We start from the raw sequence: 21,639 nt of genomic DNA, 5'->3' as shown, positions 1-21,639 counted from the left end.
AAATCTAAGTCCATCAATTTCAAGCGCAAATTCAGAGCATCTTTTTGAGTTAAAAGTCAGCGTTTGCCCCCAGACAGAATTTAATTTATCAGAATACCAGGTCCAACATAAATCTTGATTACATGAAATTACCACCAAAATCTAATTTTTCAAAGTGTGTTCAACAGTAGATTGGAAATGGCATCATACCAACTGAACTTGAGAAATAAATCTGTCTAAACCTCAAATATTTTTGTCACTGTTTGCAGTATTACTTTTCATGGTACTAAACACAGTGGGTTTTTTTTTAAATCTTTTTTATCATTAAGTTTCACAACATTAGAACCCTGAACTTTCAATTAGATTTGCATTTGCAGTAATTACAAGAGAAGAAATAGGCTATCATTGGAGAAAAAGGCCGTGAGAAGAAAGTACATTTTGCTTTGCAAGCCTGTTATTAATCTTTTCAGAATATTTGTAAACTAAACACTGAACTTTATATTTCCGTTGAGATAGGTAACCTAAAGGCAAGCTGCCAACTTTTACCTGGTGGCAAAAAGGCAGAGCAAGCAATTACAGTCAAGAGTATTGTATTAGTTTTTATTTTTTGTTGTAAATCCACATACAGATAAACTAATTTAGGCTAGATGCCAAACTTGAAAGCAGATAAGGTTAGATGGGATGAATCCCACTCAAGAGAATTTTTCTTAAATAACTAATCAACAGTCTCATATTTCTTCAATATCTTTATATCTGCAGTTGGACTTGATATAAAGTGATGATCTTGAAAATCTTTTCCAAGATGAGCAATTCTATGATTCTATGTGAAATCTGGTAATAATACTTTTCCTGTCTTGCTTGTGTTGTTCCAGGTAGGTCACAGTATTCTATCTATGCCTGAGAGTCCATAATGCAGATTGCTAACCTACACAACTGTAAGAAAAGTTCTGGATGCCTGCCATTTTAGGAAAGGCAGCAAAGAACGTTGTAGTAGGCTACTCAGTACTGCTGGACTGCTTCAATAGCTCGTACTTAAAGCTATATATTGATGTAAACGTATTTAAAAGAGAATGAATGCAATACACCTGGAAATGGAAGTGATTAAATCAGTTGGCTTAGCCTCTAGACTACACATCATTGCAGGTACTAAAATGACATTTATTGCAGCTTTCTAACCTGCATGTAAGAAAACAAAACAGATATCAATTATGCAGGAGAGGATCTGAGATTAAAGTAGAATGATCTACTATGAAGGGAAAGATGAAAGTGCCATTGCCTTATATACTATGAGCTAATCTGTGATGAGTCATTTAGGAATAAACCATCCAGAATCAGTTAATGATGGAAATTATTTCATGTGAGAATAAATCTACACAGCTAGAAATTGTAAATATCAGAATAAAATTGTAATTGCATTCTTAAAAATTACATGCTAAAGAAAGAAAGAAAAAAAAACAGCCAAAGCACATGGCACTTTTCCCCTCCCTTTAAGACAGCTGCCACAAAAAAAAAAAAAAAAAACAAAAAACCAACCAACCAAAAACCAAACAACAAAACCCACAATAAATTATATATGCTGAAGGTAACTATGTTAAGAAAAAAAAAAAAAAAGATGGCAAAATAAGAGGATTCTTAAGCTTTCTTGTACTTTTGAACTATTATGACAGCAGTTAGACTGTACTTACTATTCTATTAGGCTTTGCCCCTGCTGAAGAAATCATCAACTGCAAAGAGATCTCCAGTGCTTCCATAATACACTGAAGCAATCAGACTGGTGAAGACCCAGTTAAGTCAGGGATGCAAAAGCTTGTGGTAGAATTTTTCAACTAGAATCAGAAGGTATTAACCATGCTGCTATCTGCTGGAATGACAATACAGCAGGGCTCAAGCCACCTATGAGATTCCTAGAGTGCATTCATCACAACTTTACGATGAAGGAGCCAAAAACAGCACGTGATTTGCTGGACCTGATAAAAATAAGGAACAGGCTGAGGATGTGAATGTAGGAAGAAGTTTCAGCTGTACTAAACTCAAGATGATGGAAACAAGGGTCATAGAGGGAAGTGAGCAGGTCAAAAAGCAAGACCACAGCACTTGACTTAGGAGAATAGATTGTGGTCTATTCTCAGAAGAATTGCATGAGATAAGACCCTGAAAATGGGAGAGATCCAGGAAACCTGTTATAAATCCCCACCTCCAATCTCAAGGAAGGTCCACCAAAGTAGAAGATCAAGCAGAGGAGTCCGGCATGGATGAACAAGAAGCTTCTAAGTAAATTCAGATATGAAAAGGAAGTGCACAGGGGATGGAAACACAGGTAGGGGATCCAGAAGAGTATTAAGATGCTCTCTGATCTTGCACAGTTAAGGTTAGGAAAGCCAAGGCCAACCTGTCCTTGAATATGGCAAGTGACATAAGTGCAACAAGAACATCAGAAGCCAATGGAAGACTTGGGAAGACGTTGGTTTGCTGCTGAATAGTGAGTGATGTGGTGATAAACAATCTGGAAAATGCTGAGACATTCAGTGCCTTCTCTGCTTCACTCATCACTGGCAAGACTGATGTTCAGAAATTCCTGGCCCCTGCAACCTCTGGAGAAAGACTTGACTTGTACACTAGTTACGACTGGGATAGAGTCAATCAAGTGAATTTTATACATAGCAGGAAAAGCACTACCAGCAAGTCAAAGGTCATTTTTTTTTTCACCTCTCTTATGCACTGGTGACACCACACCTGGAGCAATGTATAAAGTTTTGGGCTCCTCACTACAAGTAAGACTTACAAGAGCTAGTCTAGCAGCAGGCCGCAAAGATGGTTGAGTGACTGGAACCTCTTTCAGACACTCAAAATCTGACTGCACATAATCCTAGATCATTATGTGATGCAGCTAAAGGACATCATGATCTCTTCCCTTCCTGTGATTCTGTATTTCTGTGCTCTTGAGATAATTCTGTCAGGTCAGATAATTTAAGACCTAGTCATATCCAGACCATGAAGGGTAAAGGAATTCAAACATCTGCTCAAGTCAGTAGCTAATGAGCCTCAATAGCCATATCAGTTGGTTTGTCGGCTTTGACAGATCACTGATGAAATGCTAAATGTTGTTGCTGCATCAAAGTAAAAAGAAAGTTTCAAAAAAGTGACACACATTTCTAAACACACTGTTCTTTTTAAGCACAAGACTTGAAACTTAAATGAAAAATATAAGAAAGCTTTTTCTTCTGTTCTTAAAGAGAATCCATTCCTCCTACTTGAGTTATTTCAGCTAGGAGGACAAACAACAATTTAAGGGAATGATCCTAATGTTTCATCAAATGGTCAATTTTAATTGAGTATACAAGAATTTATATACATCTGTTTAGTGTAATGCATGTATTATGAGACTATCTTGAGACTAACAGATGTAAAATGATTGAATTATGTAAAACTGTAAAAGATAAAGATAATTTCTCAAGGTGTGAGAAAAATTGGATTGATGGAACTAGGATTAAAGTTTTCAGAGAACATAAAATTAAACAATCATAGAATCACCAAGGTTGAAAAATCATAGAATCACAGAATCATAGAATGGCTTGAGTTGGAAGGGAAACCAAGTATCATCAAGTTCCAACCCCCCTGCCACTGGCAGGGCCACCAACCTCCAGACCTGGTACTAGACCAGGTGTCCCAGGAATGCATCCAATCTGGTCTTGAACACCTTCAGAGATGGGGCATCCACAGCCTCTCTGGGCAGCCTGTTATAGCACCTCACCACTCTCTCTGTGAAGAACTTCCCCCTGACATCTAATCTAGACATTCCCTCCTTGAGCTTAAAACCATTCTCTCTTGTCCTATCACTATCTACCTAAGTAAAAAGTTGATTCCCTTCCTTTTTATCATCTCCTTTTAAATACTGGAAGGGTGCAATGATGTTTCCTTGCAGCCTTCTCTTTTCCAGGCTGAACAAGCCCAGCTCCTTCAGCCTGTCTTCATAGGGGACATGCTCCAGCCCTCTGATCATCTTCGTGGCCCTCCTCTGGACCCTCTCCAACAGCTCCACATCTTTGGATGTGGACCCAGACCTGGGCACAGTACTCCAGATGGGTTCTCATGAGGGCAGATTAGAGAGGGAAAAATTACCTCCCTGTCAGCCACTCCTCTTCTGATGGAGAAAAGATCTCCAAGATCATCCACTCCAACCACCTACCTACCACCAATATTTCTCCAGTAAGTCATGTCCCCTAGTACAACATCTAAATGTTTCTTGAACACCTCCAGGGATGGTGACTCAACCACCTCCCTGAGCAGCCTTTTCCAGCAAATGACCATCTTTCAGAGAAGTTTTTCCTAATTTCCAACCTGAATTTCCCCTGGAGCAACTTGATGCCATTCCCTCTAGTACTATTGCTAGTTATGTGAGAGGAGAGGCCGGCCCCCACCTCACCAGGTAATTTACTTCAGTTAAAGGTTGCTCCTTCAGGTAATTTTAGAGAGCTATGTGGTCTCCTCTCAGCTTCCTCTTCTCCAGACCCAACAATCCCAGTTCCCTCAGCTGTTCCCCATAAGACTGTGCTCCGGATCACAAACACTGTATAAGCACTTACTGCACAAACCTTCCCACCCTACAGGGACAAATACGATGATTTTATGAAACAGATATACAATATTAACTGAAATGAGCCCATTACTGTTTCTACAAGGCCTGATAAACTGTCATCAATTGCAGATAATTTTAGTGGAAAACCATATATATAAAAGCCATTCCTAGGTACTGTCACACTATGATTTATGTTGACTTTTGATTTACAATTTCTATTAAAAATGCAGTAAATATATGTAGTTAAATAGGCATTCCTTTTGAAAGCAATTCCAAATTTAATTCAAACTTCATTATAACCTGTTAGATATTTTACAGCATATAGTTTTATGCATTTAACGCAACATCCACATGGATGTGCTTAATGGCTGTGCTGACTCAAAATCAAAATTAGAATATGTAGTAAGATAATCAATGTCACAACCGCATCTAAATGCCTTTTATTCATCAGTTATAAATTCGTATGTCCAGTGATTCTCATCTCTCCCCCAGATTGCATCCACTGTTAAAATTCAAAGAATTTTGGTAAGCAGAGGTATGATGACGGAAATACTACATTGAGCTGGCTTAAGGTACTCAACAAAGCACCTTTCAATTTCTCATTCTTACATAACTAACAATGCTGGAATTCAGTATTATAAGGGTTACTCTGACAGTAACATCTCCTATTTTACTATGTTGGCCCATAATGTCAGGTAAATTTTGGTGGGATGGTAGATGTTGAACACCCCCACCACGTTAAGTTAAATTTTGCTGCTGCGTGACAGATAGCAGCTGATGGGTCATGTGACAAAATGGTGTCTGACATGGAAATGCATATGAAGATACGGCGTGTAATTGAATTCCTCCATGCAGAAAAGATGGCACTCATTGACATCTATTGGTGATTGCTGAACATTCATGGAGAACAAACAGAGGATGTAAGCACAGTGAGGCGGTGGGTAGCGTGTTTCAGCAGTGGTGACAATGACACCTCCAGTACCCATTTTTATGAGTGTGGCATGTAAGCTCTTGTTCGTTATTGTTGAAAATGCACAGCTAATGGTGGTGACTGATGAAAAAGTGCTTTGTAGCTGCAAATTTTCTCCATCAAACCGTGTTATTGTGCTTTTTTGTTTTTGTTGTAGTTTCCATGGAAATAAATAGGAGGCACTACTTTTGGAGTGACCTACATATGAAGCTTTGAATTACTTGACAGCAAAACACCTTCCACATATCATGACTATATGCTGTAGCATATAGTTGTTCAGATAAAAAGACAATGAAAAAAGAGCTGCTCAGATGTTCCCAGTTTTTCAAAATATAAATTTCAATGGCAAACCATCTGAAAAGTAATCATTTTTTTGTTGTTGTTTTACAGCTCTAATGTAATTTTCAATAGTACTTTGACATTATGCAGAAGACCTGACATCTTTAAATGCTAGCAAAATTATGACTTAAAAGTATGCACCAATACGAGAACATAAATTTCTCTGGAATGAAGTAAAACAGGTATGACTCAATGACTCAAAACAAGCCAACAGGTCAAACAGACGGTGATTTACGTATTCTTTATAAAAACAAATACATTTAAGAAGGAATGTGTAATAAAAGCTCTATAAGATCAGTTCAAACAACAGTTTCCTGCAGAAAGTGAGGAAGTGGGAAACATGAACACTGGAAACATGGTAATATGAACACAAGAAACATGGACACTGATAATCATGTGGCTTGCACTCAGTACCCTATGTATTGCCATGTACCACCCAAACATACAAAAATACTTTCAGGACTTTCAAAAATTAGAAGGTGCCATCTACTCTGAAGAGCAAAGATCAAATAAACTTCATCAGCTTCTATACTGCATGGTCCAGGCTAGATTTGGTTCAACAACATTGACTGAATAATTAATTCTATAAATTTTGCTTTTATGGATTGCTGTATGTGACCCTCTCAACCATGAATAAATGCTTACATTCACACCACAAATACTAATTTAAGCATGACAGAAAATTGGAAGCAACTACACTCAATATGTTCCCTTGGAAAATTTACGAAGAAGTACTAAATACAGTACAACAATAAAGTTCTGTGGAGATATGCTCTGTGTTCATTAAATCCCACGACAAAATTCTGGCAATTCTGCCTGTAAAACACAATGAAGAAGATTATGCTTGTAAAAACACACAAGGTTTTTATCAATGCTTGCCCAGAGTCTTCCAAATAGAAAATAAATGTGGTGTCCTCCTTCAAATATGCACTCACTATCAAGGAGAGAGGCAATCTAAACTTTTGGAAGGAAACAAACTAAATAAAATATAACTGAGGTAAGATAAGACATCCTAAAAAAAAAAAAAAAAAAAGAAAAAAAGAAAAAAAAGGGGGGCTTTTACTCCAAATGCTAAAATTCACCTCTAACTAGAAAAATCAAAATCCTGGTAACGTGGTAATCTCAATCACTTTGATAGAAAATAACTTTAACAATCAGTGAATTGAAGAAACACAATCTGGCCACAGCAACATCTGTATCATCTAACTACAAATTACATACACCAAATTTTGTTTCAGGCAAATGTATTTCAGAACCCACACAAGGAACAAAATGCACCTGAACTTACGTTCTTTGAATAATCCAATTCATTAAAGTAATCTAAGCTACAAATTTACAATAAAGAACTATGTGGTCACAGATCTAACTGAAAAGATTAATATGATTTCTATTATGAAATCACAAAAAAAATTAAATTCAAACAAACATTTTTGAAACCAGGCATCAATTTATTTTAAAATAAACACAAATGAACAGTTAAAAAAATTGAAAGAAACCCCTAGTTTCTTTAGGCAAGGCAGAAAAAGTAAGCAGTTTTATTGGTTGTTTCCATAAACCTATCATTTCACAAAGATCATAAAGAAAATGACTGAACATTTTAAACTCACATTTAAATCTTCATTAGGTTTGAAAGGGAAGAACATATCTGAAGGAACCAATCATACAGTTAAACAAAACTTGTAAAATATGGGGATACCTTAGCTTCCTATAGAAGGTGGATTTAGAAAGAAAACAAGAAAAAGACAGAAATAGACACTATTGGGAATTATCCCATAGGAGCCATAGATATATCTATAACTGGAATATCTGTCAAATATGACCTTATAGACTAATTCAATCATATTTAACAGAAATATCGCTTTCCTACCAGAGTGTTTTCAGTTACAAAGATATTTATGCTAGTCTTTGTCTCTTCTTTTCCTGAATTACAGGTGAAAAAAACTCATTAATTTTGCAGGTAAAATGTTCAGATAGAATTATCTATCCTCAATAGCCACTAAGAGAACACAAATCAACAGTTTTGTCATGCATTCATATTTTATAGCCTATGATAAAAGATCCTGGGGGGGGCACAAATGCCTTGTCAAGTTTGCTTTTTCCTTTGGCAGAGGTTAAGGATGATTGCTGAAGGATTACAATTTTACTGCTGCTTGGTGAAGGATATACTGCTCTCTCTACATTTGAGAAGGACTCACAAGAGTAATCACTAGCCATTTTGAAGGCCATGCCCATAAACTCGGATGCATATAAATCCCTGCCAGTCACAGTCTACAATCATGCATTTCAAATTATTTAGTCTGTCACTGTTTAAAGACAGTGTAAATTCCAGTAAACAAAGGCAAATTGTAAATTGAACTGACACTACTATTTAGTGTTGCAACGTGGACAGCAAGGCCATAAATATACATGTTAATTTTAGGATAAAAAAGAGGAAATTTATTTTTGTGTCAACTTGAATTCTATAACCAGAACTAATGTTTTTTTTTTTCAGTAATATATACATACATTTGTTTCTAAAGTATTATTACACTTTGAAAGCTATCCAGCGTTTCAATGCCCTAATTTTGTGAATCAGAGAAATTGCTATTTCAGGTATCACAGTACAGGCAATCAGTGGACCAATGCCTCACACGTGGTTAGTCTCCACAACTAAAGAACAAAAAAACCCACCAACAACAAAACAAAACCAACTTAAAATAATTTTTTAGAACTAAACTGTACCCTTCTACCAAGTATTTTCTATGAGAAAAATATCTTTATCTGCTGGCTCAAAGGGTAAAGAAGGGATAGTTTTCTTTATAAGCTTTGTATACATTTGTATCAAAATCCTAAACCAAATTAATATCCTGTCAGCTAACAATTAGGTTTGAGTATACTATATGACTTTTTTTCATTAATGCTAGGCTTTAATACAAGGAAAAAAAAAGTTTTAAAATAGTGTGTAAGAGTAATGCATAAACCTGCGGCTTAGAAGGGTAAGAAGGAAATGTAATAGTTTCTTAAATGGTAGATCCTTACATTACTCTGTATATTGAAATGAGGTTTACTACTTCAAGTCTAACATTTACTATTTTTCATAAGATAATATGGTAAGGATTAAAGGGTGAACGTAAAAAAATAAAACACACACATAAAAAAAGCCCATACCAAATATACCAATATCCATGATTCATGTACTACTGCCAATCTCTTCTATAATAAGAAAGTCCTCAACTGTTCTAGAATGAGTAACACTCTAGAATTTTGCAACATTTACATAGTAAATAGCTATTACTGAAGACAAACACAAAAATCTTCATGAAGCTTTTACTTTCATGTTTTGATGTTAATGAGCTAATTTGGAGAACACTGCTATACACGTTTCAAGGGGATTTTTGCAATGTCCTTCATGTATCATCCTCTACTAGCAAAAATGTTCCTAGCTAGATCAACCTCTAACGTAAATAATTTGCACTGAGTTCCCTCATATGATAAATGCTTACAGTTCAGGTGCAGCAATTTAACTATATGATAAAGTAAAATAACACCAGAATCATAATAATTAGAATAATTTAATGGACATCATAATTCTTAAATATTTTAAAGTGAACTTCATGTACTCTAGCATTTTAAAAATATTAACATGACACAAAATGTGTATCATTCATTTCTACCTTTGTCCTAAGATATGAAATCCCTTGAGTGTAAAAGAGTTAATCCATTTGGTGATCTTATTAATATTTATAAATATCTGAAGTGTGGGAGACAAAGGAACATGGCAAACCTCTTTTCAGTGGTCTGTGAGGACAGGACAAGGGGAAACGGCCATAAACTTGAGCATAGGAAGTTCTGCACCAGTATGCGAAAGAATCTCTTGCCCCCTGCTGCAACTGAGCTGAGTAGTCCAGCTTGGCCCTGGCAGCATTCCCATTGCTGAGCAACAGCCAAATGCCACTGCACTACTAAAGCTGTGAGAGCTAGAACCAGGGCATGGGGAGGGTGCAGTGCAGTGCCAGCTCAAGTTACAGCAAATAATTTCATGCATTTTAATTCACTGGCTAAACACAGTCCTGTGGACAGCAAAAAATATGCAACCTTGCTTTCCATTTTGATAAAGGAATTTGAGAACAAATTTCAAGTTTTATTTATTTATTTTTAGTATATCTGCAACTTCATTTTCAGTTGACATAAATGCACTACCTGGAATTTTCAAATGGTGTATACAGAGTTGCAATCAGACATTCAATCCAAAAACATGACTATGTCTCTTTACTTTTATAAGCACTATCTTACTGGAGAAAGACATTCCTTACTTCACAGTCAGGCCTTCTTCATGTCAGCTCTTGGGAGTATGTACATTTGTGAACAACTGTTTTCGAGCATAAAGCACAGGACAGACAAAATTTCATCAAAGATCTCCAATGAACACACTGAAAACTCACTAAGAATTGCAGCCACTGATATCAAACCAGATATCAGTTTCACAGGAAGTAGGAAGTTTCACAATAACCAGTTTCACAATAACCAGTTCTGTGTTGTTACTTTTTTTTTTTTTTAAATAAAATCTACTAAAGATTAAAATAAGTTTTGTTCCTAATATACATAAATTATTGTACATATTTTATGAGAGCCACTTTGAAAGTAATGCCTCCTGTTTAATTATATCCTCCCATAGTGTCAGAGGCAGATGTTGGGGTATGGCAGTAGAGGTTGAATATTCCTACCAATATGCCATTACATTTTGTTGCTGTGTGACAGATGGCAGCAGAGGGGCAGTCTGACAGAATGGTGTCTGACATGGAAGTGTGCATGAAGAAAAGATGTGCCACTGAATTCCTCCATGCAGAAAAAATGGCACCCACTGACATTCACTGGTGATTGCTGAACATACATGAAAATCAGTGAACGTTAGCACAGTGAGGTGGTGGGTGGTGTTTTTCAGCAGTGGTGACAGCAAGAATAGGTCATATACACTGGTGTGGATTTTTATGAGCATTGCATGAAGCTCTTGTTCATCACTGGCAAAAATGCATTGCTAAGGGTGGTGACTATGTTGAAAAGTAGCGCTCTGTAACTGAGAATTTTTCTATCAAATAGCATTATTGTGTTCTTTGCATCAGTTGTATTTTCCCTTGAAATAAATAGGAGGCATTACTTTCAGGGAGACCTTTGTGTATGCAGCCCAAGACAATTCCTGTTCACTCAATGTGACCCAGGCAAGCCAAAAGGCTGGACAATCATGGAACAGAATAAGAAAGAAGAGAATAGGATTCCACTGGAAAGAATCTGAAAAAGAGCAGTGAGTTCAACAAACTACTAACAAAAATAACAACAAAACTGAAAAGAACTGGCTTCAAGATTGAGCCCTAGGGAATACCACTAGTGACTGGCCACCAGTTGTAGTCCCATTCACTACAACTCTTCATGACCTACCTACTGACCTAGCACAGTGTGAACCTATTCATTTAATAGCTGGAGAACTTATCCAGAAGGGTACTGAGAGGAACGGTATAAAAACCCTACATCCACTAAGCGAGTTACTTTATCATAGAATGATATCAAATTAATGTGATGAGATTTTCCTTTAGTGAACCCATGTTAGCTCATAAATTATGAGCAACTTGTTTTAAGCCTCTTTAGTACTAAGTTAAAATTGTCCCAGTTCTCAAACTGACTTATTTTTTCTGTGTCTGGAGTTTGAAAAACTGAAGTAATGCGTATGAACTAGAAGACATCTTAACTCAAAGACACTACATTATGAGAAATATTTCCAAACATACACAAAGTTTTGCTTTTCCCTTAAAAAAAAAAAAAAAAGAAGAAGAAACTAACAAATGTACTTATTTTTACTCAATATATAAGACAACTAAATCTCTTCAGCATAACGCAGTATTAAGTTCTTACCTTATTATGATAGGGATGAATATTCCCTTGCTAATGGTTTGATTGCCAGATACAGTCAGAATGTTCTGAGAGTTTCCACAACTGAATCGAACTGTTGGTCTTCCCTCCACAAGATATAAGTGAAGAAACTGTTCTCCAAAATTCTTTTCACTAGCTTTGAAAACAAAAATAGAGATAATCAGACTTCTGAAAGCATAGAACCTTTTGGTACCTCTGACACTTACAAATGAAATTTTTGTTTTTATTTTTCATGTATACTTTTATGCCTTATGTATTTCTTCTATGAATTTGTCCTTTGAATTTAATTGTAGTTCCTTGCCATAGAAAGTAAGGCACAGCACCTGTTTAGGATTTTTATTACCCTCTAAGACAAACTATTAAAATGTTATTATGTTTTTTGCACTATATTTTACTGTATTTAACTGAAGAAAAAATGACTCAATTGCTAGGTCATGAAATTGAATTAACTGCATATATTTGAGCATAAGATTACTATTTTCTTCTTCCAGAATCTTAATGTCTTAGGTTGTCTTACCATAACTCAAACACATCATCTGCAGACTAAAGAAAATGTGCTATGACTAAGCCATAACTTGACTACCATGATTAATCTCCACATAGTTATTTTCATAATGATCCAGTTCATATTTTGCTCTTAGCCTAGCTAAGGTAATTAAAGAATAAAAAGTGAGTGCAGCATGCATTATCTCAGACTATACATCTCTGTTATGTTCTGCAAACCTAAACAAACAAAAAATACATATTTTTTTCTTACAAAGTCTCAAAATCAAGGAGTACATCAAAATTAAATGTGAACTGTCTTAGCAATACTAACATTTTTTCCATATATAAAGAAGCCTGTTAAACAGTGCAAAGCATCAGAATAGGAAGTCACAGAGGGTCACTACATCTAAAGAGATATTACAGATCTTCTGTATTTCTATTTTAAAAGGGTAATTTATTAAAAAAATCCTTCTAAAGTAAAATTCTATCACAGAAGGGATTACAGGAATAAAAACATAGTTGTTCAGATTTCAGCTACTTTAAAATTCTGAATAATCCAATTTATTCAATTTCAATTTAAAAAATGCCTTACCTTCTTAGATTTGCTAGGAATTGCTATGAAAAATACCGCACATCACTGGAAAGGTTTCAATACCTTCGCTGTTCTATTATTTCTCTTATCCCATTAAGAAAAAGAAAGGGAAGGCCTATTAAAGTGGACTGGGTAAGTACTCTTCTCTCAACATTTACCATAAAAATCAATGAGAAAATAAAAGCATTATTCCCATGGATATGAACAGGATATGGATACAGACTGGAATCTCAGTATCAGAGGTACCTAATCTAATTAATTTCTAGATATTTCCATTTTCCTTCTGGTCTGGAGCACATCGCCCATTCACTATTTGTAGTTGAGTTGAAAAAAACACTGCCACATACACAGTACGAATAAACTTTTTATGAGGGTAGGTGGAAGGGAAGAACGTACACTTTTTTAAGGTTATCTGTTCAGCAACCTTGTCAAACAGGATGATAAGGGAAAAGTGAAAAGCAAACACACAGACAAACAAATGGAAAAAACAAGAGTCAAATCTGTTCAGTAACACTGATTGACAGAGATAAGAGGAATGTGGGAATGTTTATTTCAGCAAGATTACCTGACTGAGGACCCTGCCAAAATGTGATGAGTAATAAGCACAGAATATACCTGATAAACATATGGTAAAATAAACAATAAGAAGAAACCCATCTTGTCAGTCACGTTAATTAGCAGACTATCAAGAAACCTCAATCATTACTTTAAGAAGTATCAAACTGGATTTGTAATCCCTCAGGATGTAGATCTGGGGTCCCAAATACTGGGGAAAGGGTTTGTTAGTGGAACTATGCAAAGCAGTGGGGTAAGATGTTAGCAGGAAACTGGAAAGGAAAGGGTCACGGGCAAAGTGGGGTCCGTAAGCTTGTCTGACTTGGCACAGTGCCTGATCAGCACAATTTGTCCTCTTCCTTTCTCAGCTGTCCCTCTGTGCAAACTCTAATTGCATGTGAGTGCTACAAGAACTAAGAGACAGCTGCTGGGGGGGACCAGCATCAGAAGTCAGAAAACAGGTACTGGCATTCAGGTGTATGAGGCCTCAGCTGGAGTGAGCTGAGATCTCAGCTGCTGAATCAGGAGAGATCTCTAGTGGCTGAGTAGGAGGTCCTTGGGGTGGATGTGACAATGTGCACTCCCCTTGCTTCAGTCTGGCTTTTGCCTTGCTCAGCCACTGCCTGTAGGACTGGAGGCCTTGCTCAGGCATACAGACACCACAATACTGGCTCAGGCTGGGTGTTGGAGAAACTAGCAGCTAGACAACCTGCTCAACAGTTGAGGGCTTAAATATGCATCAGAAAACATGACTATGAGTAAATAATTTTATCCCATAAATAGGAAACAGCCCAGAGCCCACTGAGCTCTCATACACAGCAGTGAGCTGCACAACCTCCTTAAGTACAGATGCCTCTCATGGTTAAGCCTGCTGCAGGGATCCCTCACTCTTTGACAGAGAGATCCCCTGCAGTAACAGATCCTTGCTAAGTGACTAATAGCTTGCTAAAAAATAATTATTTTGAGATGCATGGAGTTTCCCAGCTTTTCTGAAGAGTGGGCTTGTGACGACTGCCATAACAGAGAAGCAAATGAAAGGCATCTAGAGGTAATTAAGGGTTGTACAAAAGATGGGAAATGGAAGAGTTATCTGCAGGAAGCTAGGTGCCTGTTTAGAGGCTACATATTAAGAAAAGAAGAATAGAAATAAAAAGGAGCAAGACCTAGAAACACGAAACAGAAGGTAGAAAAGCACCTGATAACCTACTAGAAATAAAAACAATGTTTAGACATGTTTTTGTATTCTGAATACACAACTAATTCAGAAAGCTACCAAAATCCAACTGGACTATATGCCTTTGACTTTTATGATTTCCCTCTATAGTCCTTTTATAATTATCTTTTAAAATGTTCTGCACTGTCGCTGTTAAAAAGGTCACTGGTTTCTAATGGTAGCATAACTGATATATGCATATCCTGCATCATTTGTTTCCTTATCCTCTTCTCCCTTTTCACACATACTGTTCCAGGTGCTTCCCACTCTCAACAGTATGTACACCTGAAAGATATATTGAATTCGGGCAGAAAGAATATGAATATATTCTGAATATATATACATATATATAAACAACATGTCTTGAAAAAAAGTTACAGATAAGTAGGTTATTTTCTTAGTGACTCCACCTATTTGTTCACATTACACACTAGTGAAAACCTGGAAAAAGGCTCTTGTTGTTACTACTACTATCAAAGTAAAAAAATCTGGGAGAGTTTCCTAGGGGTACAGTGCTCATTGAAACCCTGGTGTGTATTACTGCTTGAGCTTTAGCTTAAGGAGCTCCTGTGGTTGTGCTTACAGGTATATTTGATAGCATTCTTCACATATCTGCCAGGTAGTGCCTTTGGAGGACAGTCCTTTAAAATTTTTCTACAATGAACATGAGAAGGCAGAGTGTTCCTCTCAAGAATTTTGATCTGTCACCCTAAAAGAACATATGCTACCCAATACACTGGGTACAGGAATACAAAGTATTACATATGTATATATTATATAAATATTATATATACACACATTTGGTATATATACATATTCCTTCCTTGTAAGGTGAGAAGTTGCCTGAGGCGTAATGAAGAAGGGGGGGGAAAAAGTTCCAAGAACAGAAAGACTCAAATCAGAAACCATGAGAGTAAAAAATGTTTTTGCATAGTAGTGTTTAATTATCTTGACTTTTGTAGAAGTTATGTAGTTATGTGAGGAAATCAGGTTGAAGAAATCAGATCTCAGCAAATATTCTTTCACAGGAAACTGCAAAGCTGTAAGGCTGCTTTCATGCTTTACTACAGTGGCAAGAAAGTGGCTACTGATCTCAAATGGTTGCCTATCTAGAGAAGACAGACTTCAAGTCCCTTTGAGCTATAGGGTAGAATATATGAGGCAAAAACATTTTGTCACTGAGGAAGGCTACTGTGAAATGCTCTGCTTGAGAATGCCAGCCTAAAATAACAGATAAATAAACTGTGACTGAATTCCCTGAAAGGACCATCTCTACTTTTAGGGGGATAAGTAGAGTGTGAGTAGATCTGGAGGACCCTGCTTTCAAGAGTGCAGTAACGTAATTTATGAGCATAAGAAAAAGGAGCCAGTGTCCAAAAGGCATTCTATAAACATGGGCTCTGCAAATCCAAATGCCAGAACTTACAGAATACCATACAGAACTGAAGTTGAACAACCTGTCTTTGAAGAGACTGCAAAAAGCATTAGGAGTGAAAATGATAAAATAATACCTGATAAATGTATCAGGCTTTATTTTCTTAATGATGATTTGCATTTTATTTCCCTTTGTGGTTATATAACACAATTTGTTTAGACACACTGAAGAAACTAAATCATGAAAACAACATGAAATCAATATAGGTAGAATAAAAAATAAGAATGTATACTGTGTCCAATAAAGAAATATTTCTCTAATCATGGTTATTTTTTATCAGGACAAATATAATAATTTTGTATATTTTCAAGCCCGTTCATCTGACATGCATAAATCTCCTCTCTTCTCATCCTGCCAATTATGAAAAGGTAAACTGCAAACAGTCCTACAATATTTTTAGTCCATTTATATGACAAATACATTCTCAAAATAGTTAAGGAAATCACCATGACTAAAGAAGTTAGTAATGTACTAAACGTTTACTAATTATTTGATGGAAAAATTGATCTAACCTAGTAAAATCAGGCTTCTCTGTACAAAGAATTATACAAAAGTGGATTAACTACAAAGTCAGAGTATGTAATTATTTTCTAGTAAAATACACCCAAAACAAGCAGATCAATGTGATTTTCTTCCTATTTTAAAAATGTTTTTGTCAAAGAGGTTTTTGCCTAGTAAACATTTCAAATTAATTGCAGACTTAATCATGAAGCTGCTGCTAATATTGCTATATTAACAATATGAAAACATAAACATTTAACATTTTTTTATAATTTTGTAGCTCTTGTATCTAGTGAGTGCACTAGCCTCAAGAGGACTTTCTGCTGGCAGTTCATTTCTCAGCTGTTTGATGGTAGCACAGCTTCAAAAAAGCAGCAGCAGAAGCAGGAGTTGTACTGCTTCTAAAAGAGCACAGCTGACAACTGCAGCTTTTCTTTTGAAGTTGTAAGAAGGGGAGAAGAAAGACTGAACAAGGAGCAAAGAACAGGGATGAAGGAAGAACAGAGGGAGTATATGAACTCATGAAGGGTATTATGTTTATCTGACAGAACTACAGAAGAGCTTGGTGCCTGCATAGAGAAATAATACATTATAAAGCTCTGGGTAGCCTGTATAAGATCCACTGTTCTTTCTAAATGTACATAACGCTAATACACAAAATACTGGAGAGTTTTCTTTTACACATTATATTTTACATTCATGTAAAATTAAATAAGAATATTGATATGGACATTCAAATAACTAGAGAGAACAAAAAAGAAAAAGCAAAAACAAAGATGCTATAGAAAAGGGAAAAGAACCTGAGGAGGATAGTAGGAATGTAAAGCAAAGATACAATTAGTGTTAAATAGAGATCTACAAAATATATAGTCCTCTTCTACTTTGTATGTTTGTGTTAAACAGGCAGAAGAAGATCCAAATTTCCTTTTTTAAAAACCTTAGTGAAATCTAACCTTAGAATAAAGCCTAATGGCCACTGAAGAAAGGAATGAATGCTCAGGTAAATCCTTGTTTGGGGAATAGCAAGGTGAACAGGAATGCAAGTTACCAGAAATCTAGGGAGAAAAAGCTAATAAGAAAACTATGAGAAATCATGTAAAAATAAGCCCAAGTTCCTGGAGCTGGAGCCATCCTGGAGCTCAGTGCCAGGATGAGATTAAATTCACAAAACTGCATCTTGATCCTCTCTGTCTGGATGCACAAAGGGACAGGAGGGCAGTTATGACATAACCCACAGAGGTCTCAGATATGGATAAGTGGAAAGCAAAGGAATACCTTGGTTTTCCATTAATAACACTTTACCTTTTCAGAATGCGCAAAGCAAAATGTTCTTAAAGGATGTGTAGTGGTCAAATACGGCCCTAACAAAATCTCCATAAACACCTCAGAAATACTTCATTATCAATTTCACATGGAAAGCATGAATTGACAGCTGAACACCTACTTGGTTAGACTCATGATGAGTACATTGTTTGAAAGGACAATATATTCTATCTTAACACTAATAATTTATGTCAGATTGTTAGAATCAGATAAAATGTTTCAACTGTCTGAAGTTAAAGCCATTTTTATTTCAAATTTTATTGCAAGAATCTGGAAAGTTAAACTGGAATGCAAACACTTCTTCAAATTTCTGTGGAAGTGGAGAAGAAGTACATTAGTGAGAAATGGAAAGCGATATACTCATGTCAGAAAAGGGAAACCCTTCAAGAAGTATTTTAAGACATTCACATACTGAGTCAAAGCACATAAGAGAAAATAGGACCTTTGAAAACTTAAGTAGAAAGAGAATCTCAGTAGATGCTGAAAAATGGTGCCCCCTAGCTAGGAATTCCATGGAGGAAAAATATGAGAATTCAGATTAAAGTCTTCTATAAACTAAAAATGAAATTGAACTATAATAGCCCCATGTAATATGTTTGAAATAAGTTAAGGTAAAAATTATCCTACAATAATGAGCATTAAAAAGATAAAATTTAAGTAAGCATGGATTTTGAATGGCTTAATTCTTTTACTAGGTTTTAATTAATTCTTTCTGTTTTCTCTGATGTAGCTTTATGGTATATATAGAGCTGGAAGTATATCACATTGCAGATTAAAGCAGGTGGAATTCAAAACTCTCAGTTAGGGCTAAACAGCTTTAAAAATCTTTGATCAGATTTCTTTCTTAGGTAGTTGGTCTATGGAGTTTCAATTACCAGTAACTCAAGGAAACTTTCTGAAGGAATTAATGTGTGCAATTTTAGACAACTTTACTCAGATAAGATAAAATATGCTCTAGAATCTCCATTAATGTGACAAGGATGGTAGGTTTTACCTTCTGTATTTTCCTGCATGAGCTCTTCAGACAGACAGGAAAATACAAATCTGCATATTTTAATATGCACTATTATACAAAAACAACAGCAATCACTAAGCAACTTCAAGGGCTTCAATGCACAAGTAAAAATACACAGTAAGTATAAATACTCGGGAGGCCAGTAGAAAAGAAGTAAAGACACACCTAAAGGTGCTTCTTCACTGCAATTTTTTGTCTTTAGCTTCGTGAGTTGTTGTTCTACCTACATCAGAGAAACATTTACACACTTGTGTATATGATGCACCAAGTGAATATTTTTGTAAGTACGTGGGAAAATACATAAAAATGGCATTGTTGTTAATATACAATTTTACATATGCAACTTCTGTACATTATCAAAATGTGCCTTCTATTTTTTAATTTAACTGTTGGTGCTGGAATGTTTTTAGGAATAGTCACAGATTCTAACAAAATGGAACACTATGTTTGGAAATGTAATTTTAAGGTAGCCATGAAAACATGTCAGGCTTACACATTTGCCATAGTAAATGCTAACAAAAAAAACATTATAAATGGTTTTAAAAGGAAAAAAAATAGTAGTTTCTCAAATAAAAGAAATAGAGTTCACACCATCCAAATTTCTGTGCGTTTATCTCTTGGGAATAATATTTCCAAACACCATGCAAAGGCACAAGATAGACATAATTCTCCTGGAGTGACAAACTCTAAGTTTTACACGCTTGCTTCTTGGTTAGTGCTATATATAAAACAGGAAAGACTGCTCCTTCCCTTGGAGAGATAGCGAGGATGCCCAGGGGCACAAGTTTCAACAGACTGCAAGACAGGAATAGGCCAAAGATGAGAGCATTGGAAATGCAGAAAGGAGTATAAAGATTGTAAAGTGAGGAAACACTGAGATTGCTGAGAAGAAAGGGGAACAAACGTCAACTCCCTAAGATGGTAGCAAGAAAAAAATTCACAGAGAACTTTACTTTTGTTAATTCAGTATATTTCTTTGGATAAAAACAGTGGTAGAAGGAGAACATCTAAACAGAGTGTTATACAGATGATAATAAAAGGTATAACTAAATAACGCCATAAAGTTTATACTACCTTTAACTCTGCCTTATAAATAATTACATAGTGCGGATGATTTCATATGTATAACTTCCAGGTGAATATAAAAACTACAAAAATTAATAAAAATCAACATGATTTATTCTTCATACAAACTAGCTGCAGTGAAGAGAGAATATTGCTGATTTGTCTTCACAGAGAAATATGGTATCTATGAGAAAGACTTCACAAATATTTTTTCTAGCATTTCCTGCACTCTGGAAGAAACCACTTCAATGTCCACACTTTGCATTTGAATAGAAATTACAAGCTAAAATATATAATGAAATATTTAATAGGGGAACCAACTAGTGAAAAGCATACTATGTGAGAAGTTAATGTCATATCCTGAGGAATTAAATACATAGACAAGAAACAACACTTATGTAATATTAACATATGTACTTCCAACTCTGCAAGCATTCTCTCAGGACAACACAGAAAAATCATCTGAATTATGAAATCACAGAAAATACCCTGAAATACGGAAATTTTGTAAAACTTATGATAGTTCTGCAATGCAAAAAAGCTTTGGAATTAAAATCATCATTATAACAAGTGGATCTCAACACAAGTATTACAGAAGTTGTTCCTCTAATGAATTGGTAGAAATGTCTTCATTTGTATTTTAGATTTGTAACATTTATTACTGAAATCAAACACTTCCTTGTCAGAAAGCAGCATTTTTAGTTACCAGTTATGCTTTGCTTAATGAGTCATATATGAAAGATCTTTCCAGAAGAACAAAAAACTATGGTTCAAATTTTGTAATGTGTCATGTATTAGAATACCAATAGGCTTCTACTGCATTTTAATGACTAATTTTGCTGCTGAATAGAACATGCCAGCTGATCTATACTGAAGTTTATAAGGACCTAAAGTAGCTATAGCTAATACTTAACTTCAAGTATCATTGGTACTCACTGTAAAGAATAGTGCCACTTGGAGCAGTTGTTTTCACTGTCAAGTACAGAGTTGTCAGATTGCTTGTTTCCTGCCCAGATGCAGTCCTCATCTGAGATACAGATGTTAGAGAAGGAAGTTCCAAATAAGAATTCCCATTGAAGGATGGAATAAACAGAGTTACGTCTGCAATGAAGAACAGAAAGCTATTTTCATTAGTTCATTACAAAATAAAGTAATAAAACGCAATATAATCAACAAGAACATTTGAAAATATCCATTTTTTTTTCCTTTTGAATACCTTTGAACAGTGTAATAAACTACCTTATTTGCATGCATAAAACTTTATTTAATTTCAATTATTCAAGTTAAAAGACTAGAGGAGGAAGATGTTCCAACATATGCACGTTATCAGAAGTGAAAAGACTATTACAGACCACTGTTAGAAGATGCAATAAAGTTCAAAAGCTTTTATCACACATTTTCATCTCTAATTTTATATTTGCACTGTTTTGTTTTTATTATTATTATTTTTTATCTGGGACAAGCATGGCATAATAAGAATTCTATTAAGATTAAAAAAATAATTTTTGATCATAAAGACAGTAAGAGCCATCCATCATTAAGTAAATTCAAATGAGAAATATGTAACGTTATTTGTAGTAAGAATGAATGTCTGTTAGGAAAAACAACAACAATAACAAAACAATCACCAGCACCCTAGAAAGGGAAGTATCTTTATCTCCAGGCAGGAGGGATCTGGCCACCTGGGAT

The 21,639-nt window shown here is 35.5% G+C and overlaps 1 protein-coding gene across 1 annotated transcript in view; it reads right to left on the bottom strand.

Moving 5' to 3' along the window:
- Positions 1 to 21,639, bottom strand: part of EYS (eyes shut homolog) — a 676,382-nt gene that overhangs the window by 129,983 nt on the left and 524,760 nt on the right. The window contains exons 29-30 of the mRNA XM_040698528.2: positions 20,887 to 21,051; positions 11,748 to 11,901 (exon numbers count right to left, since the gene is read on the bottom strand). Coding sequence (XP_040554462.1) covers positions 11,748 to 11,901; positions 20,887 to 21,051 — 319 coding nt within the window. The remainder of the gene's footprint in view (positions 1 to 11,747; positions 11,902 to 20,886; positions 21,052 to 21,639) is intronic.

Source organism: Gallus gallus, chromosome 3 (assembly GCF_016699485.2).
Source record: "Gallus gallus isolate bGalGal1 chromosome 3, bGalGal1.mat.broiler.GRCg7b, whole genome shotgun sequence".
In the NCBI taxonomy this organism is placed as follows: Eukaryota; Metazoa; Chordata; class Aves; order Galliformes; family Phasianidae; genus Gallus; species Gallus gallus.
This window is presented reverse-complemented; position numbering and strand designations above follow the sequence as displayed.